Source organism: Ahaetulla prasina, chromosome 4, assembly GCF_028640845.1.
Source record: "Ahaetulla prasina isolate Xishuangbanna chromosome 4, ASM2864084v1, whole genome shotgun sequence".
Taxonomy (NCBI): Eukaryota; Metazoa; Chordata; class Lepidosauria; order Squamata; family Colubridae; genus Ahaetulla; species Ahaetulla prasina.
The window spans coordinates 135,110,735-135,132,962 of NC_080542.1; the positions used below are offsets into that span (position 1 = coordinate 135,110,735).

The following is a 22,228-nucleotide window of genomic DNA, read 5'->3' on the forward strand; positions in this document are numbered from 1 at the left end:
TTGCCATTTAATATATAAATAATCCTGAAATGCAATAAGAGAAAGCATACAGTTAACCTTGACTAAGTTTAAGATTCAGCAGAGTCAGCTCTAGTTAGCACTTGGATGGAAGACATTAGGGCAGGAGAGACTGGGAAATAAAATAAAAAAACTTTTGGAAGAAGACAATAGCAAAATTTTTCTGTATCATGTCAAATAAAACTGCCTGGATATGCCCATCAAATCACAAGTAGTTGAGTTCAGTTCATATGAGACTTTACTACATAGGCATTTTGTCCAGACAAAATCAAATGTTGCAAGATCCAATCTGGGTCGGTTTTGTGTTGCAGGATCCAACCTTGGTCAGTCACTGGGATCAGATGTTTTGTTTTTCAAGCTTTCAGATTTGTACTGGAGCCAATCTTCAGGGAACTTTTATTTTATTTATTTATTTATTTATTTATTTATTTATTTATTTATTTTGGCACAACAGTATATATAAGCATGAAAGTAACTATATAATATATAAACATATATATAAGCATAAGTATGTAATAACTATATTAATTGGATATAATGAAACAATAGGACAGGAACGGTAGGCACGTTTGTGCTCTTATGCACACCCCTTACAGACCTCTTAGGAATGGGATGAGGTCAGTAGTAGATAGTTTTTGATTGAAGCTTTGGGGATTTTGAGAAGAGACCACAGAGTCAGGTAGTGTGTTCCAAGCATTAATAACTCTGTTACAGAAGTCATATTTTCTGTAATCAAGATTGAAGCAGTTAACATTACGTTTGAATCTATTGTTTGCTCTTGTATTGTTGTGATTGAAGCTGAAGTAGTCTTTAACAGGAAGGACATTGCAATAGATGATTCTATGAGTTTAACACAGGTCCTGTCGAAGGCGGCGGAGTTCTAAGTTTTCTAAACCCAAAATTTCAAGTCTGGTGGCATAAGGTATTTTGTTGTATTCAGAGGAGTGGACAACTCTTCTCTCTAGCTAGCTCCAGTACAGCTGAAGATAGTCTCCAGCACAAGACTGAAAGCTCAGAAGGCAAAACTTCTGCTCCCAGTAACCAGACTGACCCAGATTGGATCGTGCAACATTATCCTGGGATACATGTATTTTCCTTCATTCATGCCTTGTGTTTTTGAGAAGAAATGAGGTAAGACAGAGATCCAGTACCATCTATTGATTATAGATCCTTATTTTTCAAGATCATCTTATTTTCAAGAACAAAGGCATTGTAGGGCTTCTACATTGTCTTTCTGCTGGTTCAGAATCTACTTTCCAACCATACATTATTAACTGTGTTTCTTGCTGGCTTAGTTCAGTGCACCTGAAGTTGCAGTTCTGATGGAAATCAAGAAACACTGAAGTACCAGCAGCTAAACAATCTGATTTCCTATAGGCAGGAACTTTTAGTTCATCCTGCCTCCTAGCTCTTTCATCTGCTTTGCTTCCAGAAGTTTATCTACTTGAAAATGGTTCTCACTATTTTGTGGTCTGTAGACTTTATTTGTTTACATTATAGACCACCTGTCTTACTTTCTAGAGTGATTGGCTTATAACAGCATAAAAATATAAAAGCATTCAAAACATTGAAATTAACAACAATGAAATAAAGGTTAAAGACCCAGAGCATGGGCAGTACAGAGGTGGGCTTTTGTCTCTTACACAATCAATGGCCTCCAGCCTACTGCATTCCCAATGGGGCCCCAAGCCAACCAGCAGAGTCAGATTTTAAGGCTCTTCTGGAAGGCCAGAAAGATGGAGGCAGATCCTACATCCAGTAGCAAGAAGTTCCAGAGTCATCTCGAACCTAGCCCAAATTCCTTGACCAAAGAACTTCAAAGAAGGCCTCTTCTGCCAGAGTGAGTGGGGCAAATCAATCCCATTGGGGCAAGACAGTTCCTCAGATAATCTGGTCCCATGCCATAAAGGGCTTTAAGGGTGATAAACAATACCAAGATAATAATGATTTGGTTTCGTTTTGCTTCTAGAGCCTTAAGAACCACAAAGGTCCTAAACATAAGCTCCCATTCCATTCTCGGAGCTGACCAGAAGTCCAGTTCCCCTATCATAGTCTCCTCCTATCATGGCGTCCTTTTTCCTCTGCCAACTGGAAGTCGGTTTCCCCACCAAAGAGTCTCCTCCTAGCGCAGCATCCTTTTTCCTCTACCTATCCCATCCTTTTTCCTGCAGCAGAGGGATGAAAGAGCCACATGAGGCTCCAGAGCCATGGGTTGCTGACCCCTGTTCTAGAGCATTGAGGAATGGATACAGAACTGAAGTGCCCTAAATTCAGTAATACAAGGGCTCAGTGCTAAGAGGTAGGCATGCACAGTTCGCATGTTGGATGGGAAAGATACTTGACTGAAACATCGGGGAACCACCATCAATTACTAGAAATAATCCTGAAATGGATTATTTATTTGTTCACGATGAACTAGATACAGCTTTATGTTTGATTAGATTCTGCTTTATTTTTGCTTGTGAGTAACATGATAATAATTCTTGGACAATTTCAACTTTTTCTTTTTACCTTAGATGAATTCTCTAAAAACTTATATTCAAAAGAGAGGGGCGAAGTTAAGACTTATATTTGTGTATCGCAACAGCAGAAGAAACTTCAGTGGAGTTAGAGTTCTTAGTCATGCAACCTGAATATTTATTTACCATTTTAGCATTCAATAATCTGTAATAATAATAAACTAGCAGGAAAAAGTCTCATTCATTTCTATCCTGCTGCCAAAACTGGTGTCCTTTTTATAGACCTAGCATACTTATGAAAATTTATGGTCCTTACATATTGTTTTGAAACCAAATAATGTCGCTCGTCGAGAACAACTACAATATTTTGCATAATTCCTGTTCAAATGAAAAATAGTGGTCTATATATTGATTTCATTTAACTTGTTCTATTTCCATTTTAGAACTCATTAAAATGTAAATGGTAGTGACAGAAAAATAATTCAATTTACCCTTTTATGGGGATTATATATATGTATATTTAAATGGAAATATGGTGTTAAAATTGGTGTTTGCTTCAGCAGGGGAAAAAGATAACCCAAGCCCAGCTGATAATCCATTGCAAATGAATCAAATACATATGATAAATTCAGATCAAAAACCATGAAAGACAGTACCTGCCATGAAACATAAATGTATTTATTTATTTATAGGTAAAATCATAATTAGCTAAGCTCAAAAGGCAGTCTGCCCAAACCAGCAGCATTCTTGCTATGAATTGAAATACATTCATTTGCACTCATCACATAGAGATACATTTTACTAGCCATTAGTATATATATTTTTATAATGTTTGAGATTTCCAACCATGCCCATCATAAAAGCATCATAATATAGAAGGATTAATGAATGAAGGCAAATATACATATCCCAGGATAATATTGCAGGGTCCAGTCTGGGTTGTTCATTGGGATCAGAGATAGTCTTCTGAACTTTTGGACTTGTGCTGGAGCCCATCCTCATAGAATTGAGCCCATTCTCAGAAAGATTTATATCAGTGGTGAAATCCTACCGGTTCACACCAGTTCAAGTGAACCGGTATTGATAAAAGCTACTGGTTCAGCGAACTGGTAGTAAAAAAGAGTAAAAAAAGCTACTAGTTGGTCCAAACCGGTATTTTCTATGATTAGCTGTGCCGTGTGATTTAAAATTGCTAGAAAGCAGGAACAGCTGTTCCTCCTCGCTGTTCTACTTACCTTCCCATGTCTCCTTCCCAAGTAATTTGACATGCACTGTGCATGTGCGCCCAGCGCACACTTGGCGCACACCGTGTATGCGAGGGTAGTCAATCGGTGGCAAACCAGGAAAGATTTCACCACTGATTTACATTTAATATCATTGTCAGTGATTCAGGCTATGCTCATTTTTACTTAGAAAATAGATACAGGTAGCCTTCCGCTTATGACCATAAGTAAGCCCAAAATTTCTGTTGCTAAGTAAGAGATTTGTTAGTGAGTTTTGCCCCATTATGACTTTTCTTGCCAGAGTTGTTAAGGGAATCATTTGCAGGTGTTAAGTTAGTCACACAATTGTTAAGTGAACCTGGCTTCCCCATTGACTTTGCTTGTCAGAAGGTCGCAAAAGGTGATCACATGACTGAGACGCACTGCAACCATCACAAATATGAGCTCGTTGCCAAGTGAATTTTGAACCATGGGGATGCTGCAGTGATCATAAGTGTGAAAAATGATCATAAGCCACTTTTTTCAATGTATGTCGTGTCCCACTCCTCCGCTGACGGCTGGGTCAGGGAAATCCGAATCAGGCTTGCCTCTGCAGCTCTGCCCAAAGTCCTAGCAAAGTCCTCAGAGCAGGCAGGAGACCAGTAAGTGACTTCAGCAAGATAAGTTCGACTTTTGCCTGACTCAGAGACTGCCAGAAAGTAGATCCTTTATATAGGCCATGGGGTGTGGCTCCATGACTCAGCACTCATTAAGGCCTGCCCCTCCCTTCCCTCTGTTGCCTCCGCCTATCCAATCTTCTGATGCGAGGATTACTCCAATCAGCTGTTGGTAATAAACCCTCCTCAGGCTCACATGCTGTGGAGGAGGGAGAGGGGTCTAGCTGCTCCGTTTGCCTGGGCATGGAGTCAGGGCTGGGGCCGGGAGATTCTCCTTCTTCTGCAGTTTGTGTGGGCATGGAGCCAGGACTTGGGCCGGGAGGCATACATTCCTCAGTGTTCGGGAGCAGGTAAGAAGGCCCCGGCTGCTCTGAGGGCGGGCAAGACACAACAATGTAAGGTCGCACAGTGACTAAATGAACTGTTATAAACTGAGGACTACCTGCACCAAAATTCGTTTCCATTACTTTAATTAAAATCAGACCTGTCCCTATTTGCGCTAATGGAAACAAAAATTATACAACTGCACTACTTTTCGATAGTGGTGATGTAGTTCTTAAGACTTTTCTACCGATTCACTTTGGCTCCTTGAGTTTAACAGATTTAACAGATTAACAGAGTTGGAAGGGACTTTGTAAGTCATCTACTCCAACACCCCACCCAAATAAGAGACCCTACAACAGGTAAGGGTCAAGGCCCATAGGCTGGATCTGGCCTGCAAGGTGCTTAGATTTGGCCCGTAAGGCCGCCCTGGAAACTGCAAAGGACCCAGCCTGCAGCACCTCTGGCAGTGAAAATGGAGCTCAAGAGGGTTGCGCACAGCCCCCCTGAGCTCCATTTTCTCTGGCAGAGGGTTGCAGGAAGCTGTTGCAGCCAAAAGTGGAGCTCAGGAGGCCCTTTTTGCTGGTAGAGCACTCAGGCCACCATAGGCACCCCTCCCAACATTAGTGACATGCTGGCCATGCCCACCCTGGTCCCTTGAGGTCAAACACAATCCTGATGTGACCCTCAATGAAATTGAGTTTGACATCCCTGCCCTACACCCTTTCTGACAAATGGCAGTCCAATCTCTTCTTGAAGGCCTCCAGTGATGAAGCTCCCACAACTTCCGAAGGCAACTTCTGTTCCATTGATTGATTGTTCTCATTGTCAGAAAATTCAGAGTTTGAAGCAAGACATCTTAAAGCTAAGAAAAAAATTATGAAAATGAGCAAGTAGTTTGAATACTTCCTATATGATAAAAAGCTAAAACATTTGGATACTTTTACTGGGAAGAAAGGGACACTTAAATAAATCAAGACAGAATTTTAATGGAGTGTACAAATCTGATCAAAAAGTCAAAAACAGGTTGTTTGGTTACCTTTTATCATACCACAACTTTGAATGCACATTAGAAGCAATGTGAAAAAAGAAGCTTCTTCATATAAGGCATATTTTACTGGCCACATTTTGTGTTATGGTGTGTGTTAGTGGCTGTCTGCTTTATAGTGCAATTGATATCAGCGTTCAAATGAATAGACGATAAATATATCTGAACATGAGCCATTGTGGGGCACAATTGAATAAATTGTTATTTATGGATTTTGCTAGTAAGTTTCAATGAGTATTTTTCCATTTATTCTTAGAATCAGGAAGTCTAGTTAGGATCCTTATTTTGATCCAGCAGATCTAGGAAACCACTGGGAACTTTCGGAAAAAGCATCATGATAGCAAAATATCAGTGATACAGATTACAAAAGCCACAATTTTCCTTGCCCTAAGGTACTCATCTCCTATTTAATTCATCTTCCCATCCCATCCATCACATAAATGAAATGTAGAACAGCCCCATGTTTCTTCAAGAGGCTATTAGCCTGCTAAAGCAAGTATTTGAGACTTGATTAGATTAAATAAGTAGACACAGACTTTACATTACAATGTACTCTGTATTTAATTTATAGCTCAAATGTCAGAAAATCTGATGAACCATAATCATACTTCAGCATCATCTACTTCAATATATTTCTGTGTGCTTTTATTTTCAGAAAGTCATAAATTCTGGAGCATGCGCATATACAAACACAGGCACCAAGTCTATTTTCATAAAAACAGCTGCTAGCATCTTATATTCCTGGGTCTTTTTTATATCAGTTTCATGGAATTTTATGTCATCCATGTTCAAAAGCATTTCTGCAAACTTCTACATATAATTAGAGCACAAAGGGTCATTTCCAGGTGTGAACTTGACTGTGAAGAGCATTTGTGTTCTTCTTCAAGGATTCTACATTCCACTAACACAATTGCAATCAACCATGCGTGATCCACTCAGGCTCCATTTTCACTGGACTATGGGCTGGTCCTTTGCTATTTCCAGGGCAGTCCTGTGGGCCAGATCTAAGTACCTCGTGGGCTGAATATGGGCCATGGACCTTGAGTTTCAGACCGCGTCCTAGAGAATATTTTTTCATATTGGGGAAAATGATGAATGAGTATGTGTGGTTTTATTTCTTCCTTAGATTTATATCTTGCCTTTCATAGTATAGCACTTTCTCCCCTACAATCCTTCAAGATAGGCTGTGTTGTGACAGAGTGACCGGTTCAGCATCCCCCAATGAGATTCCATAGATGAATCTCTCTGGTTCTATTCTCAAAATCTTCTCTACTCATTGACGAACAACACAACAGAAGATGTCATGTAGAAACTTTCTGTTGAGCTAGGGCAACTTTTAAATGGAGCCTATCAAAGATTTGATAAATATCCTATTCATGCAATTCCAGGAGAAGCCTGCAAGTTTATGATACCTTCTACTGGACCTCAAAAATCATGAGTTGTGAAGGCCCAGTTTTAATTTCCTAGAAACTTTCCAAGAAGGAAGCCCGTGATGCTCCATTGCTAATTGGTATGCCTTCATCCATGACTGCTATAATATCTTTTGTTCAGATATTCTTTTTTTTTAATCAATCCAGAGTCCAATGCCGTCGGGTTTCTGTTTTAGCCCTGAAGTATGTATCTTTTTATCTAGTAAGAGTGAAGTGATGAAGGGTTCTTCAAATCAATTGCTTCCTGGAATTTCTATATCAGTATAATGACAAAGCCAACCCCTTAGAATTCATGGAACCTAAATTTCTCAGTTTAAAAAGTTTGTGTGCACTGTCAGTATAGTGCCCTTAATGAATGTAGGGTTGAAATAAATGTACTCTAATAAGTGAAATCAGTCCTTAAATTCCCTTTGGTGTCAACCCTTCACTTTTTACTTTCTCACAGTAACCTCTATTTCAAATCAAAGCTGCCACCTGCTTAGAGTCACACTTACATTTAATTTAGTTATGGTGAGTATTGCCCCAACATCCTTTTTGAAACTCAGATTACTTGCAAGCTAATATGGAGTGAACAATTTTTCCTCTTGACAAGAGAGCTAGTTAGAAACCTCAAGGCTAGTAGGTTAAAGTCAGTTTAATGGACTCATCATCTGAGTCTCTACAGCACAATTGTAGCAGGATTCCTTCTCCGAGATAGTTAGATGCTAGTAGGATGGGTGAAAAATATATTATATTGAGTCTTTCATTAGTTTTCCTCTTAGCACTATTGGATAAACATATTGGGAAAAATTGAACCTTGTTACTATCTGTGTTAAACAATTTCAGTGAGAATTTTATATGTGCCAAAATGGAAAGATATGTCAATTCCCATTATGGAAGAATGGATGGAAAAAGGAATGGAACTGGTGGAGATAACAAAATTAATTGTTTTAATTAAGAAAAAGAATGTATCTAGCTTTGTTTCTACTTAAAGACTGCTTCTAGACTTCGTGCTCGAAACAGGAAAAAGTGTAATTTGACTGTTTTGATATTAGATTAGCTTGTTGTTATAGAAATGGCTAGTACTTACTAATTAAATAAAAGTAAAAAGTTGAGAAAGTCAATTTTGTCCTTTACAACAGCAATTTTTTTTGAAGCCACTGATTTTTTTCCTTTTCCTCAGAACACTTTCCCCATATCTTCTTTTCCTATTTCCCTATTTCCTATTCCTGTCTTTAATTTCATTTATATTTTATATTATTAAATAAAGTTTATGAAATTCAAGGAAAAAAGAAGACAGAAGGGTATAGACAAAAATTAAGAACTTACGCTGAATTTTCTCTTCATCTAAGAGATTGCTAGTATGAAGTCCAGAGGTGGGTTTCAGCAGGTTTTGACCAGTTCTGGAGAACCAGTAGTGGAAACTTTGAGTAGTTCGGAGAACTGGTAAATACCACCTCTGACTGGCCCTGCCCCCATCTATTCTCTGCCTCCTGAGTCCCAGTTGATCGGGAGGAAATGGGGATTTTGCAGTATCCTTCCCCTGGAGTGGGGTGGGAATGGAGATTTTACAATATCCTTCCCCTGCCACACCCACCAAGCCACACCCACCAAGCCATGCCATGCCCACCAAGCTATACCCACAGAACCAGTAGTAAAAAAATTTGGAACCCACCACTGATGAAGTCTCTTCTTTCTGCCTTTCCTCCTAGGCTTACACACACAGAAAGAAACAGAGGGAGGGAGGGAGAGGGATCCCAGAAGTAAACACACACACACATAGAGTGTCAACCCTACACAAACTTAATTTTTTGTTTTGTTCCACTTCAGAAAAATGAGTCTCCTAAATTTTATTGTGTTTTGAGCAATCTTTCTAGCACTCCATTGCTTGATCTTTATCCGTCTCCCACTACCACACACTACTTACTATACATGATCATCTTGAATTGTTACTGTCCCTATCATCTTGCATATTTTTTCTTTGAGATATTTTTCTTAATCCCACCATTTATTTATTTTTTCAGAATTCTGCCTACATAGCATCCCCTTTGCCTGAGTTTCCCCATCTCATGATCTTCTCCCAAAGTGCATTCAGGTTGTGCAAAACATGTAGCATCTGAAATATTTTGAACTCAATGTGTAGTATCTTTAGAGCTCAGACCAGCATTTATCATTCAGGGTTGTTTCTGGACTGGGCAGAACAGCCGGTTTCTGTAGAGGGCAGAGGAAATGGCATGTAGGACAAGAGGAAGAATCGCTTTCAGATAAAAGGAGTATGAACCCAGACCAAGAAATTAACTTCAGAAAATATCTCAGACAAGCCCTTTCTAGTTCACACAGAAATAAAGAAAGGGAAGAAGAAGTACATTCAGACTTGCACGATTTTGTACTATGGCTGTTATAGTACAGATAACAGCCTTGACTTATAACCATCCCCACAGTCACAAGAACAAAATCCAGACACTTGGCAACCAACATGTATTTACAATGGCTGCAGCAACCAAGGGCCATATGAACACCATTTGCAACTTTCCCAGCCATCTTCCAGCAATCAAAGTCAATGGGATTCACTTAACAACCTCCTGATTCACTGTTTTGCTTAACAGCCTGGAAAAGGAATCATAAAATTAACTGCAGCTCACTTAGCAACCACCTTGCTCGGCCATGGAAATTCTGGTCCCAGTTGTGATCAAAAGTCAAGGACTACCTGAAAAAAAATTATTCTGATCTTCATGGCATTGTTTTCTTAGTCTGGTCTACCTTCTAGGGCTGATGGTTTCAATTGTGAAATAGGGCCTTTCATTATCTCTAATAGGCAAACAAGTTTTCTTTCTTTCATGATGCTAGTCTACATTAACATTTATTCTCTCATGAACTATTTATCTGTGTCAGCCTCTGACACTGACTATATCAATTTGAACAACCTGTGCCCCTGTAAAAACTCAGGCAGAACTCTTCCAGCCACAGGGTGTTGATGTGCCTGAGATAAAATAACTTAGAAACAAGAGATGATCAGGGTTATGATACAAAAACATAAGAAAAAATAAAAGAAAGCTTGACAACAAGCTCTGGTGGCACAGTGATTAAACTGCAGTATCGCAGGCAAACGCTACCCACAGCCTGGAGTCTAATCCTGATGGAGCTCAAGTTTGTCTCAGCCTTCTAACCTTCAAAGACTGGTAAAATGAGGATCCAAATTTGTTAGGGACAATATGCATAAAATGCTTCTTCGCTGTAAACCACCTAGAAAGTTCTATAAGGCACTGTGTGGTAGTATATGAACTTAACTGCTATTGCTACAGCTATTTTCTGTAAAATATGGAGATTCTCAGTCATCCAGATTATAGTTATCCCAAAGGTGCTTTTTCAAGAAGCACCTGGACTTTCTGGTTTTTCTTTGAATTGGTGCCTATAAAATCATTTATAAAATCATTTAAGACTAGTTGCCTCTTGAAAAAGCATCTTTGTAAGACTGGATATTTATTAGCGTACAGTAATAAGATATTTTGTTGTTCTTGTTCAACAGCAGAGAATTCAGGATGGGTTCATACCCTGCTTCCCAGGATCTCACACCGATTGCAGGAACGTTGTAACACCCAGTTTGGCACATGGCTGGATGCCACAGATCACCGCCTCTCCGCACAATCAGAAACACCACATGGTAAGTCTTTGGAATGACCCTTCGGTTATGTGGAAAATGGACTCACCTCATTGTTGTGATTTATTTCTGGTTAACATAAAAAATAGGGATCTCTTTTAGAAAGAAACAAAGAAATACAAATTTTTCATATCCCAATGTTTATAAAATTACAGCAATGTAATCTTCATATGAAGGGACCTGGTGGCTCGGTGGCTAAGAAGCTGAGCTTGTTGATCAGAAGATTGGCAGTTCAGCAGTTCAAATCCCTAGTGCCCAGTGGTGGGATTCAAGTCATTTAACAACTGGTTCTCTGTCCTAATGATTTCTTCCAACAAACAGTTTGTCAAACTTCTCAGACAGTTAACAACCGGTTTTCCCGAAGTGGTGCGAACTGGCTGAATCCCACCACTGCTAGTGCCGCGTAATGGGGTGAGCTCTCATTACTTGTCTCACCTTCTGCCAACCTAGCAGTTTGAAAGCACGTAAAAAATGCAAGTAGAAAAATAGATACCACCTTTGGTGGGAAGGTAACAGCATTCCGTGCATCTTTGGTGTTTAGTCATGCCAGCCACATGACAGTCTTTGGAGACTTCTTCAGACAGCGCTGGCTCTTCGGCTTTGAAACGGAAATGAACACCGTCCCCAAGAGCCAGCCAGAAATGACTAGCAAGTATGTGTGGGGGAACCTTTACCTTTACCTTAAACTTCATATGAAAATGAGTCAAATTATGGAGTGTATATACAATTATCTTTGGACTGCTTTCTCTTTTTTAGTCAGGTTTTTCTGCAGTTTCTTAAAACAACAGAAGAATCAGTGCACATTTTCTCAACAAAAAGTGTTGCTAGATTATTATTATTTCTACCTGCAGTTGAAGGTAAGATACCTTGTAGAAGAGGAAAATGTCTGGGGCACTTCTACATTGTAAATCTTGTACAGTAGTATCTCAGTGCTCATCATTAATTGGTTCCAGGAGGTACAATGAGTACCAAAAATAATAACAAATGTTTCCTCTAAGAAATAATGTAGTGAATCAAAAGACAGACAGTAGGAACAAGTTCTAGTTTATGCACTGAGTACCAAACAAACAATAAGTATCGGGACAAAATTTTCACATCAGTATGTGTTGAGTACCAAATTCAATAAGTTTCACAGTAGTTGAGTAGGTGATAGAAAAAAATGAATGGTCTTCAAAATTTAATATCAAAAGAAAAATTTTAAATTGAACGTGCTGTGTAGTGGAAGCTTACTGAGTGGAGAAACAAACCTGTCAAAGAAACTACAATGGATAGGAATGAGGAAATGATAGTTTAAAGGCAGTTTGTAAGATAGACACGTAGGCAAAAATTAACTGGGTCTTCAAAGTGGAAAAAGGAAGAATACAAGCTGTAAAAACAGCTGTGAAAGGAAATGGCTAGCTAGGGAAAGATAACTGAATAAGATAACAGCGAAGGCAAGCTGAACTGAAAAACAGGAACCTATTGTTCTAAGGAGCCATAAAATATCCCCAGAATTTAAAACTGAGCATGCCTAATAGCTGATTAATATTAACTGATACACCTTGCATAAATTATCTCCTAATTTTAATGGGCACACGACGTATTAGCAGGAAATACATAAGAGGCGGTCAGAAAGAGTGTAATCTCACTGTAAATTTTGGCAAAATGGAATCATCTCTGGAGTTTTTCTCTTCAGACTTCAAAGATAGAAGTAGTGTTGTAAATGCACAAAGAATGTAGGCTGTAAAGTCAAGTAATGACTCTTGAACAGTGTTTCTTAACCTTGACAACTTTAAGATGTGTGGACTTCAATTCCCAGAATTCCGCAGCCAGCATTCTGGGAGTTGAAGTCCACACATCATAAAAATGGTGAAGGTTGAGAAACACTGCCTGACAAAATGTATCTTTCATATTAACTGGGATGGGCAACTTTTGATGGACAGAGACAACAGGATATTTTGTGGGGAATGAGATGCTTCAGTGGAGACAGAATCACCCTAAACATGTGAAGGTGGGTCATTCACATAGCTAGACTAAAAACAGTAACAGAGTTGGAAGCTTGGAGGTCATCTAGTCCAGGGTCTCCAACCTTGTCAACTTTAAGACTTGTGGACTTCAACTCCCAGAATTCCTCAGCCAGCAAAGCTAGTCCAACCTGCTCATGCAGGAGAACTATACTAGGGATTTGATTATTCAACAGTATTAGTTGAGTAATCGACTAAGATTATTCCTGAATTTTTGGAGAGATAATCTGCATTTTTGACAAGGTTAAGTTTATTTTAGAGATTATCCTATTCTCTCTTTTATGAATCTCCCACTTCAAAATTTTGGAAAGGGGTGGGATTCCACTGATGTATTATGGGTAGGGACTGCAGCTTGACAGAAATGGACATGTTTCCTTCAAAAGTAATCTTTGGCTTCTTTAGTGTTTTAAACAAGATCAGGCAGGGGATGGGAGAAATCTTTTTATTTCTCAATAAAAAGGACTCATGGGAGACAGTCTCTTGGCAATTCTGGTTGAGATGGAAAATCTGATCTGTTAGAAGGCAGCTTTTCACGTATGGCTTCAAGTAGATTTGAATCGGCCATTGCTTAAGAAAGTTCGTAGACAAACCATGAACTGTGAAATTGTGAGTTCTAAATCTCATCACGTAAGAGGTTATTTTCTACAGTATGAACCTCTTTGGAAAAGAAATTGGGAAGGACAATCCGGCCCCAAAGATCTTATTGCTACTTTTAGAGGATTAGACATTCCCTTTTTTTTCTCTTATTATATGGTCTGGCTGCGAGACTTTGGCATAATGAGCTTTCTCCTGCATCAGGTTTGCCAAATTCATTTTGTATTTTTGATATATGAGGATGGAAAACATTAAGGAAATTATACACATAAGCACGGTGTTTGGCATGGGCCGTTTCTTTCCCCACAATTGATTTGCTGCGGTGTCTTGTAATTTATTCATACAAGGAAACAATGATGGATGGTGTAAATTATTCTTCTTTTTCCCTTTTGACTTAAATAATAATTGCCAATATCTCAGAACTGTATGGAAACATATAAGGGGGGGATAGACAGTATACATAGAGGGTTGCAAATGTTTGCTGATAGCATTTTTCTTCCTCCTCTTTGAAGGAAGGGCAGTTTTGAAAGCTCAAACTCTTTGATTAAGGGTTCCAGAAAATGTTTGCTCTTTGCAGAATATGTAGATTCACATCTTTTTTGAGCCTGCTTTTCACCCGAAGATTTCTCCCAATGTTGGGAACTAAAGATAGGGAGGAGAGGAAAGAAGGAAGGAAAGGTTGAGATGGAAGGAAATACAAAAGCGGAAAGGCTTCCAAAAATTCAGCCTGAATCAAAATGCATTCAGCCCTGATACATCATCTCAGCTCATCTTTGGGATTAATGTTCCCTACCAAGATATTCCTTGAGTGAAGAGAACAGGAAGTCTTTGTTTTGGAACCAGGAACCCATTACTAAGTGACTCAGGGATAAGGCACAATGTCATGTGACTGGTCCAACTTATGGGAGTCTCAGTTCATTGTCATTAGCTGAACTCTGCGGGGGTTGCAGCATCCCCCAGTCATGTGGTCATTATTTGTATATCCTGCCAACTTCTTCACTGACTTTGCTCGTCAGAATACTATGACACTTAATTTTGATCTGGTTTATTTTATTTTATTTATTTATTTATTTGTCAATCATTTATAAGATAACAGGTAAAAGTATAAACATAATTTGGATACATGAAAAGAGTAAGTAAAAAGGAATATTAGGACAGGGACAGTATGCACGCCCCATACAGACCTTGGGGTGCGGTCAACAGTAGACAGTTTAAGCTTAAAGTTTTGGGGGTTTGGGGAAGAAACTACAGAGTCAGGTAGTGCATTCCAGGCATTGACCACTCTGTTACTGAAGTCATAGTTTCTGCAATCGAGTTTGGAGCAGTTTACCTTGAGTTTGTATCTATTATTTGCTTATGTATTGTTGTGGTTTGAAGCTGAAATAGTTTGACAGGTAGGACATTGTGGTAGATAATTTTATGTACTATGATTAGGTCAGACTGAAGTCGGCATAGTTCTAAGTTGTCTAAGCCCAAAATTTGGAGTCTGGTGGCATAAGGGATTTTATTGCAAGCAGAGGAGTGGAGGACTCTTCTCATAAAATATCTCTGGACTTTCTCGATTGCATTTATGTCTGATATCCAAGCACCTTATTGTGATCATGAGACCCTTGGGGGGGAGGGGTTTCTTCAACAGCTGCAGCTATATGGACCTATTGTAAATCCTCCTCATTCAGCACCATTGTAATGGTTACTGAATGAGTGGACATTAAGAATGAAATACTTTTGTTTTGGATTTCTTTAGCAGGTTCTTCTCAGATGTTTGGGATATATCCACCACTGGGTGATAGTTTAGTGATGTGTAATTGATGAAGGAGACCTCCAGCTCCATAGCATTGTAAAACCAGGACAAATAAAGGAAAGAAAGGTAATAGGAGAAGGAGTTGAACATGAAAAGTTTTATCAACATGACTATTTCATTCTCAGTGGGAAACATAGTACAGGTTTTTTTATTATTATTATTCCTTCTTTTCCTGTTGAAAACTACTGGTTGAAAAGGGAGTAGTTGATTTCCTATTTACCTCTGTCTAAAATTCCATTTTGCTACAGAGGACAGAAAGACCCTCCAACTAGACTGGGGTTCTTGCTGGATAAATATCCTTGCTTAAAACTTGCTGATTGGTCCAAGATCTCCTAGATGTAAATTCTAATTCAGAACAAGAGAATGCAGGCAAAATATCAAACCTATCTTGGATTCTTCCTTGCAATTATTCATTCCTTTTGTACTGGCTTATATTATTTCTAGGTACATTTCCCTGCACCCACAGCCAGCAGACAATTGTAGGCTGGTGGTTTGGGGCTAATAGAATGGAAAATCATATATTAGAATTATCTTGGGATGTTTCATGGGAAAAAAACTTTCTCTGGTACCGAGATATCAAGAAAACAAGCAGAAAATTTATCTCTCTAGGGAAGGTGTTTCTCGACTGAGGTCCACAATAGAAAATGCTTTTTTTAGAAATTATCATCTACCTTATCACAGGGGGTAGAACATGAATAGTGTTTACCCAGGGGATAAGATGACCCTACAAAGATCTTCTTCTTTATGGTTATTCCTTCATTCATACACTTATGGACACAGGCATAAATATGTAGAGTGAACTGCATTCTGTAATGGGGAAATTGGTTAGAGTAGTGGTGAAATCCAGAATTCTACCCAAATTTATCTTTTCTAGATTGGCTTGATCTGGGAATGACCGTGGGAGGCAGGAGGAAGGTTGACACAGGCTTAGACAACCATCATGCAAAAGGTATCTTGGCCCACCAGGAAAAAAAAAGGGAACGTAGGACATATTTTAGAAGGGATCCTCCCTAGTTTTCTGGAAACTAAACATAAAGGAGGAAATAAATGCTTTCAGACTTGCAAGATGTTTACAATATAACACAACGATAGTGTAGTGTTAATGTTCATGATTTGTTCTTCTTGTCTTAGACTACCTCAAAGGTCTGAATTTTACCTGAAGTCATTTGGTCTATACCCGTCGTTATGTACTGTATATGATCCTTCTCTTTTCAGCTAATTCTGAACTGTCTTTTCTCATTGTGGCTCTCTTTGAGAGTCCTTTAATTTGTTTGTAGCCTGACATGAAGGTTAAATTATCGTTTGTTGGAGTCATTGCAAACCTTCACACCAAGAACATTCGCTTGATCCTATCCTGTGAATGTCCCCCCCCCCTTTTTTTTTTTCCTTTCCTTTTTAGGATTGACAACATTAACAATCTATCTAGCCATTGAAGCATTTTCATTTGGCAGCCCGACCAATGTCAATTGAGAATCAAGGAGAAATTTAAAACTTTTTCTTTTTTTGCCTGAAGCAATGACTGAAGCAACGGCACATGGACACCAAAGACAGATCACCTGTTAGGATAAGATGGAGGGTGGGAGGAAACAGCTTGAAAAATAGCTTTGGGATAAGCTTTCTGTACACACTGTGTATATTCCGTCATTCAAGGAAAAACAGGAGAGAAGGAAAATTTTATGCTTATGTGCTGACAACTGCATAAGTACTCTCGCCCATTTTCTTCATCTTTCCTTCATTTTCATAAACAGCATAATTATGAATGACTTATCCATGGTCGTTTTCAGGTTGCAAGTTTAAATGAACAGTAGAACTACTAGAATAACACAGTTCAGTAGAAGGAGGCTGCTTATATTCTGTTGATCCTGAGAAGTTTGGTGGTTGGGCAAAGTAGAAAATGCTATCACTATCATCATCATGGAAACAAAATTAAGTAAAAATCCAAAGTTATTTTTTAAAGCTGTCTTCCCAAAGTGTTCATTGCTTTTCTTTTTAGATTTATTCCTACTATTTGACCACGTCACCATGTCACTATTCGACCATACACACATTAATATGTGTACTAATCTATCATGAAAAGCAAAACTGGGAAGACTCATTTTACATTTCTGAAGCTTATTACATGCCTTTGGGACAACCACTAGCTCCCAGCTGTCTATATCCCTTGTCAGAATAAAACATTGGGTGGAGAGTATGTTGCCCATGAAATGAAGTAAACTGTTCTTTTTCATCTATTGATGCCAGCTATCATCTAGCATAGGGGTAGTCAACTTTTTTATACCTACCGCCCACTTTTGTATCCCTGTTAGTAGTAAAAAATTTTAACCGCCCACTGGTTCCACAGTAATGCACCATATATCATGGATTGGGTTTGAGGGGGGCACCGGCTATCAGCTCTGCTTGCCTGTTACAGCTGGGTGGTGGTGGGGAGATGCGTGAGCTATTCTGGGACAAGGCTCTTTTGTTTGCGGTCGCACTTTAGCGCCATTTAGTTTCACTTACATAACGTGAACTAAACTTATGCGCGGGCAATACAAATAGTATATTTTCAGAAATTTAAATTGTCGTGGGGAATTTTATGAAAACCTAATGAAAATGTTTTTAAATAATGCTATGATTTTTTTTTAAAAAGTCAATTAAATAAAAAAAAAAAGGAAAGTGCTTCAGTATCGGACAAAACACTGACTAACACTGATCTAGCACATGTTGACATAAGGGGTGAGTTCTACTTACCTTTACTACAAGTTTGCAACAGGACCATGCGCACTTCTGCACATGTGCAGAAACTTTCTGATGATGTCCGGGTCAGTGGGCGGAACCTCCTGCCAGTTTTACTTCTGGTTCTTGCAAACCAGTCCGAACCGGGGGCAACCCACCACTGGTTGACATCAAGCTCACAATGGGATTCCAGGGTGTAGAGTAAGACTCCCCACTTGATTAAAATGACTTCTGAAGGGTCTTGAAAAGAGCAAAGTACTCCCCACTTGATCTGGCTGTAGTAACATGCCTAAATTTCATTCAGGTATGTTGATTGCAATACATTTTATGTAGGCTTATTTTATTAAATCGGTTAGAAGCTTCAGATGTCCAGAATGCAGATATAAGAATATTGATAGACTTATTTAGGGAATAGATACACTTTTAAAACATTGTCACGCTGCCCTGTACCACACTCTAAGAAAAGGATAGTGTTTAGTGGGGCTCAACACAGTGCATTCCTTCCTGAGAGCACATGGACTCCAGTAGCTCCCAAGAGTCTTGAAGCTGTCCCAGGTCAATTGTGATCTTGTCCAGGAATTATGGTATTCTTTTGGACTGCTTGGCCATTGTTATGAAATAAGTAAATATTACTCATGTTCTTCATGTTTTGCACAATATACTAATTAAAAAGAAAGCAATATTTTCTTGTCTTTCAATGCAATACCTTCAAAGATTTTTGTCACTTTATTGCATCAGACAGCTGTATGTGTTGACGTTTATTTTTTAATTAAAGGCTAGAGTAACCGCTCCTTTGAGTTACCTGCTGTGGGGTAATGGACAGCACTAAGGCAGATGCCAAACTTTTTCTCAGAGATTATTCTTCTCTGTCTGACAAAAGGGTTATTCACTTTGGGATTTACAGTCAAAAGCTGGATATAGTAAACATTGCTCCTTTAAACTTGCATTAAGACATGCACATAAATAGCAATAGGACTTAGGCTTATATTCGGCTTCACAGCGCTTTCACAGCCCTCTCTAAGCAGTTTACAGAGTCAGCATATTGCACCCAACAATCTGGGTCCTCATTTTAGCAAGCTTGGAAGGATGGAAGACTGAGTCAAACTTGAGCCGGTTAGGATACAATGTCTGGCAGTGGGCAGAGTTAGCTGGTGAGAATTGAACTGCCAAACTGCTGGCAGCCGGCAGTCAGCAGAAGCAGCCTGCAGTACTGCATTCTAACCACTGTGCTACCACGGCATAAACCAAGAGCCTCTGGTGGCTCAGCAGACTAAGTCTGTCTATTATTAACACAGCTGCTTGCAGTTACTGCAAGTTCAAGTTCCCACCAGGCCCAAGGTTGACTCAGCCTTCCAGCTTTTATAAGGGAGGTAAAATGAGCACCCAGATTGTTGGGGGCAATAAGTTGACTTTGTATATAATATACAAATGGATGAAGACTATTGCTTAACATAGTGTAAGCCGCCCTGAGTCTTCGGAGAAGGGCGGGATATAAATGCAAATTTTAAAAAAAAGAGAGAGAGAGAAGCAATACAATGCTTTGCCTTTCAATGAAAACCTGGGATGTTTTTGCTAGAATTTCTTGGTGTTGCAACAGAAATATCTAACAGCTCTAGTTTTCTCCCTGTTACATTCCATTTAGCCATCACATTTTAAGGGCCATTTTTGTTGTTACTTTCTGTCCCTTCACTCTGGCCAATACTTGGTCCAGTATCAGTTTCCTTCTCCAACCAAAGAAGAAGTTGGAAAATCTTTTTCTCGCACGGTACTAGTATTCTTGAATGTTTCCTGCATACAAGGGTGCTTGGCTGTCACTTTTACATCCCTTTATCTATCTCAGAAAATGAGTCTTACCTTAAGGCTTTGAGGGGTAACTGACTGAGAATCCTGGAAATTTCCCCTGAAGATATACTCATTTTTAATTGACATATATTTCCACCAGTCTTCAAGGTTTTCCAGACTGGCTAATAACATCTAATTGTAGCATCAAAGCTTGAACAAATGCTAAAGAGGCTGACTGGAAGAGCTACCACTGTATCCATAACTTTACAAGTTTGTTGTAGCGATAGTGAACAAATTCAGTCAAATTTGAGATAAAATTATAGTGGATATGTTCAGGCCACCATCTTCAGGGAAGTTTTAATGTGGATTCCTACACTGAACAAAGGTTTGGAAAAAACAAGCTTATGTCAAAATGATGTTGCAGAAGTAGAGATGTCATGGTGCAAATCCCATTCAGATGTACTTGCATTTTAATTTTTTATTGAAGTATGTAATTAGTAGGTCTTGTTTAATTGGATCACAATACTTACTTTGTTAATTAGAGATATCCCTTGATATAAGGCTGGTTGCTTAGTGACTGAAGTTATGATGGAAACCCCCCCACACACACAAAAAAAAGGTACTTATGATCTGGTTCCAAAGTTATAATGGCTCCTCCCCTGAGGTCACATGATTGCATTTAATTTTCTTGGCAACCAACCTGCATTTACAATCATTGTCAGCATCCCACAGTCATGTGATCACAATTTACACAGTTTTGCTGATAATCAGCATCTACATCCTACTTTTATCTATAAAAGTAGACCTATAGCAAACAATAAATTTGCTTAATAACTGCAGTATTTGCTTAACAACTAGGGTGATTTACTTAGTCACAGCTACAAAAAAAGTTGCAAACTTGGATTGGTCATCTGATTACTTGTTTATGGACATCACACCTTAAAACACTAATGGGCAGGGTCCATTGTGGTTCTAAGTCAAGGACTACAGTATCTGTACTACTCTTCTTGCAGACACTGTTTGAAGGATCTCATAGACTAAAAGTTTCTTTCCAATTCTATGATTTTAGGTTGATTTCTCATCAACCTTCTTAAATACTGTAAATGTTGGGTCTTTGGAAGAGAGTATTCATTCCTAGCCCTATTCTCATTACCATCAAAACATTCCACACCAAACATCTGTATTGAAAGATATGCATCTTCAAAGTTTTCCATTAGGATATGTGAAATATGTAGCAATGTGTCATTCTGATTGCAGACTAGCTCTTTCAAACAGCAAAGCATTGACAATAAAATAGATGTTAAAATGACACAAAAAACAGAATGCATGTGAAATTGCACCTAAAAGGCAATGAAAAAAAAAATAACAGTTTGGAATGTTTCATTTTGTTCTACTGAATGTTTGACATTTTTTTTAAAATTAGTCCATGCTGTTATCTTCTGTTCTTGTCTGATTTTCCCCCCCCCCCGAGATTTTGCTGTCGTATACTTGATTGGATGAACTTTGGCTACAATTTGTGTTTAAAACATCCTGCTTTTCATATCCCACTTGAAGGATGAGCAATACTGGGACTTGTAATACACCATCTATCTTGGCTCAGGTAGTCAGAATAGAATTATCAGCTAGATGGGTGGCTGTTTCTTATATGGAAATGTATAATATTATTATACATTATTATAAATATAGAATAGAATAGAATAGAATAGAATAGAATAGAATAGAATAGAATAGAATAGAATAGAATAGAATAACAGAGTTGGAAGAGGCCTTGGGGGTTTTCTAGTCCAGGGGTCTCCAACCTTGGCAACTTTAAGATTTGTGGACTTCAACTCCCAAAGTTCCTCAGCCAGCTTTGCTGGTTGAGGAACTCTGAGAGTTGAAGTCCACAAGTCTTAAAGTTGTCAAGGTTGGTGACCCCTGTTCTAGTCCAATCCCCTGCTCAGGAAGAAAACTGTATACCATTTCAGACAAAGGTTTGCCGATCTCTTCTTAAAAACTTCCAGTGTTGGAGAATTCAGAACTTCTGGAGGCAAGTTGTTCCCTTGGTTAATTCTTCTAACTGTCAGGAAATTACTTCTTAGTTCTAGGTTGTAAAAACGGGATACTTGTTGGAAAATACATATTGTAGTCAACTGTGTATTGGAATTATATATTTATTTCCTACAGGATTACTAAGTACTAGGATTTTATCAGCTATTTTATTCAACCGCTTAATCATCATATTGCAGGGTGCGCTTTGTGCTCAGCCCCAGTGCGATGAACTCCCAGCAGGAAGGGGATGCACCCAGTGGTGGGATTCAGCCAGTTCGCAGCACTTCGGGAGAACCGGTTGTTAACTTTCTAAGCAGTTTGGCAAACTGGTTATTGGAAGAAATAATTAGGGCAGAGAACCGGTTGTTAAATTACTTGAATCCCTCCACTGGATGCACCCTAGCAGGAAGGAGGTGGACTCCCAGAGGAAAGATGTGCATCCCAGGAATGAGGATGGTGGGGTCCCAGGTGGAAGAAGGATGCATCCCTGGACTAAGAGGCAACTCAGCC

The 22,228-nt window shown here is 38.9% G+C and overlaps 1 protein-coding gene across 1 annotated transcript in view; it reads left to right on the plus strand.

Moving 5' to 3' along the window:
• Positions 1-22,228, plus strand: part of ADARB2 (adenosine deaminase RNA specific B2 (inactive)) — a 547,855-nt gene that overhangs the window by 172,101 nt on the left and 353,526 nt on the right. Inside the window, exon 2 of the mRNA XM_058183187.1 lies at positions 10,661-10,795. Coding sequence (XP_058039170.1) covers positions 10,661-10,795 — 135 coding nt within the window. The remainder of the gene's footprint in view (positions 1-10,660; positions 10,796-22,228) is intronic.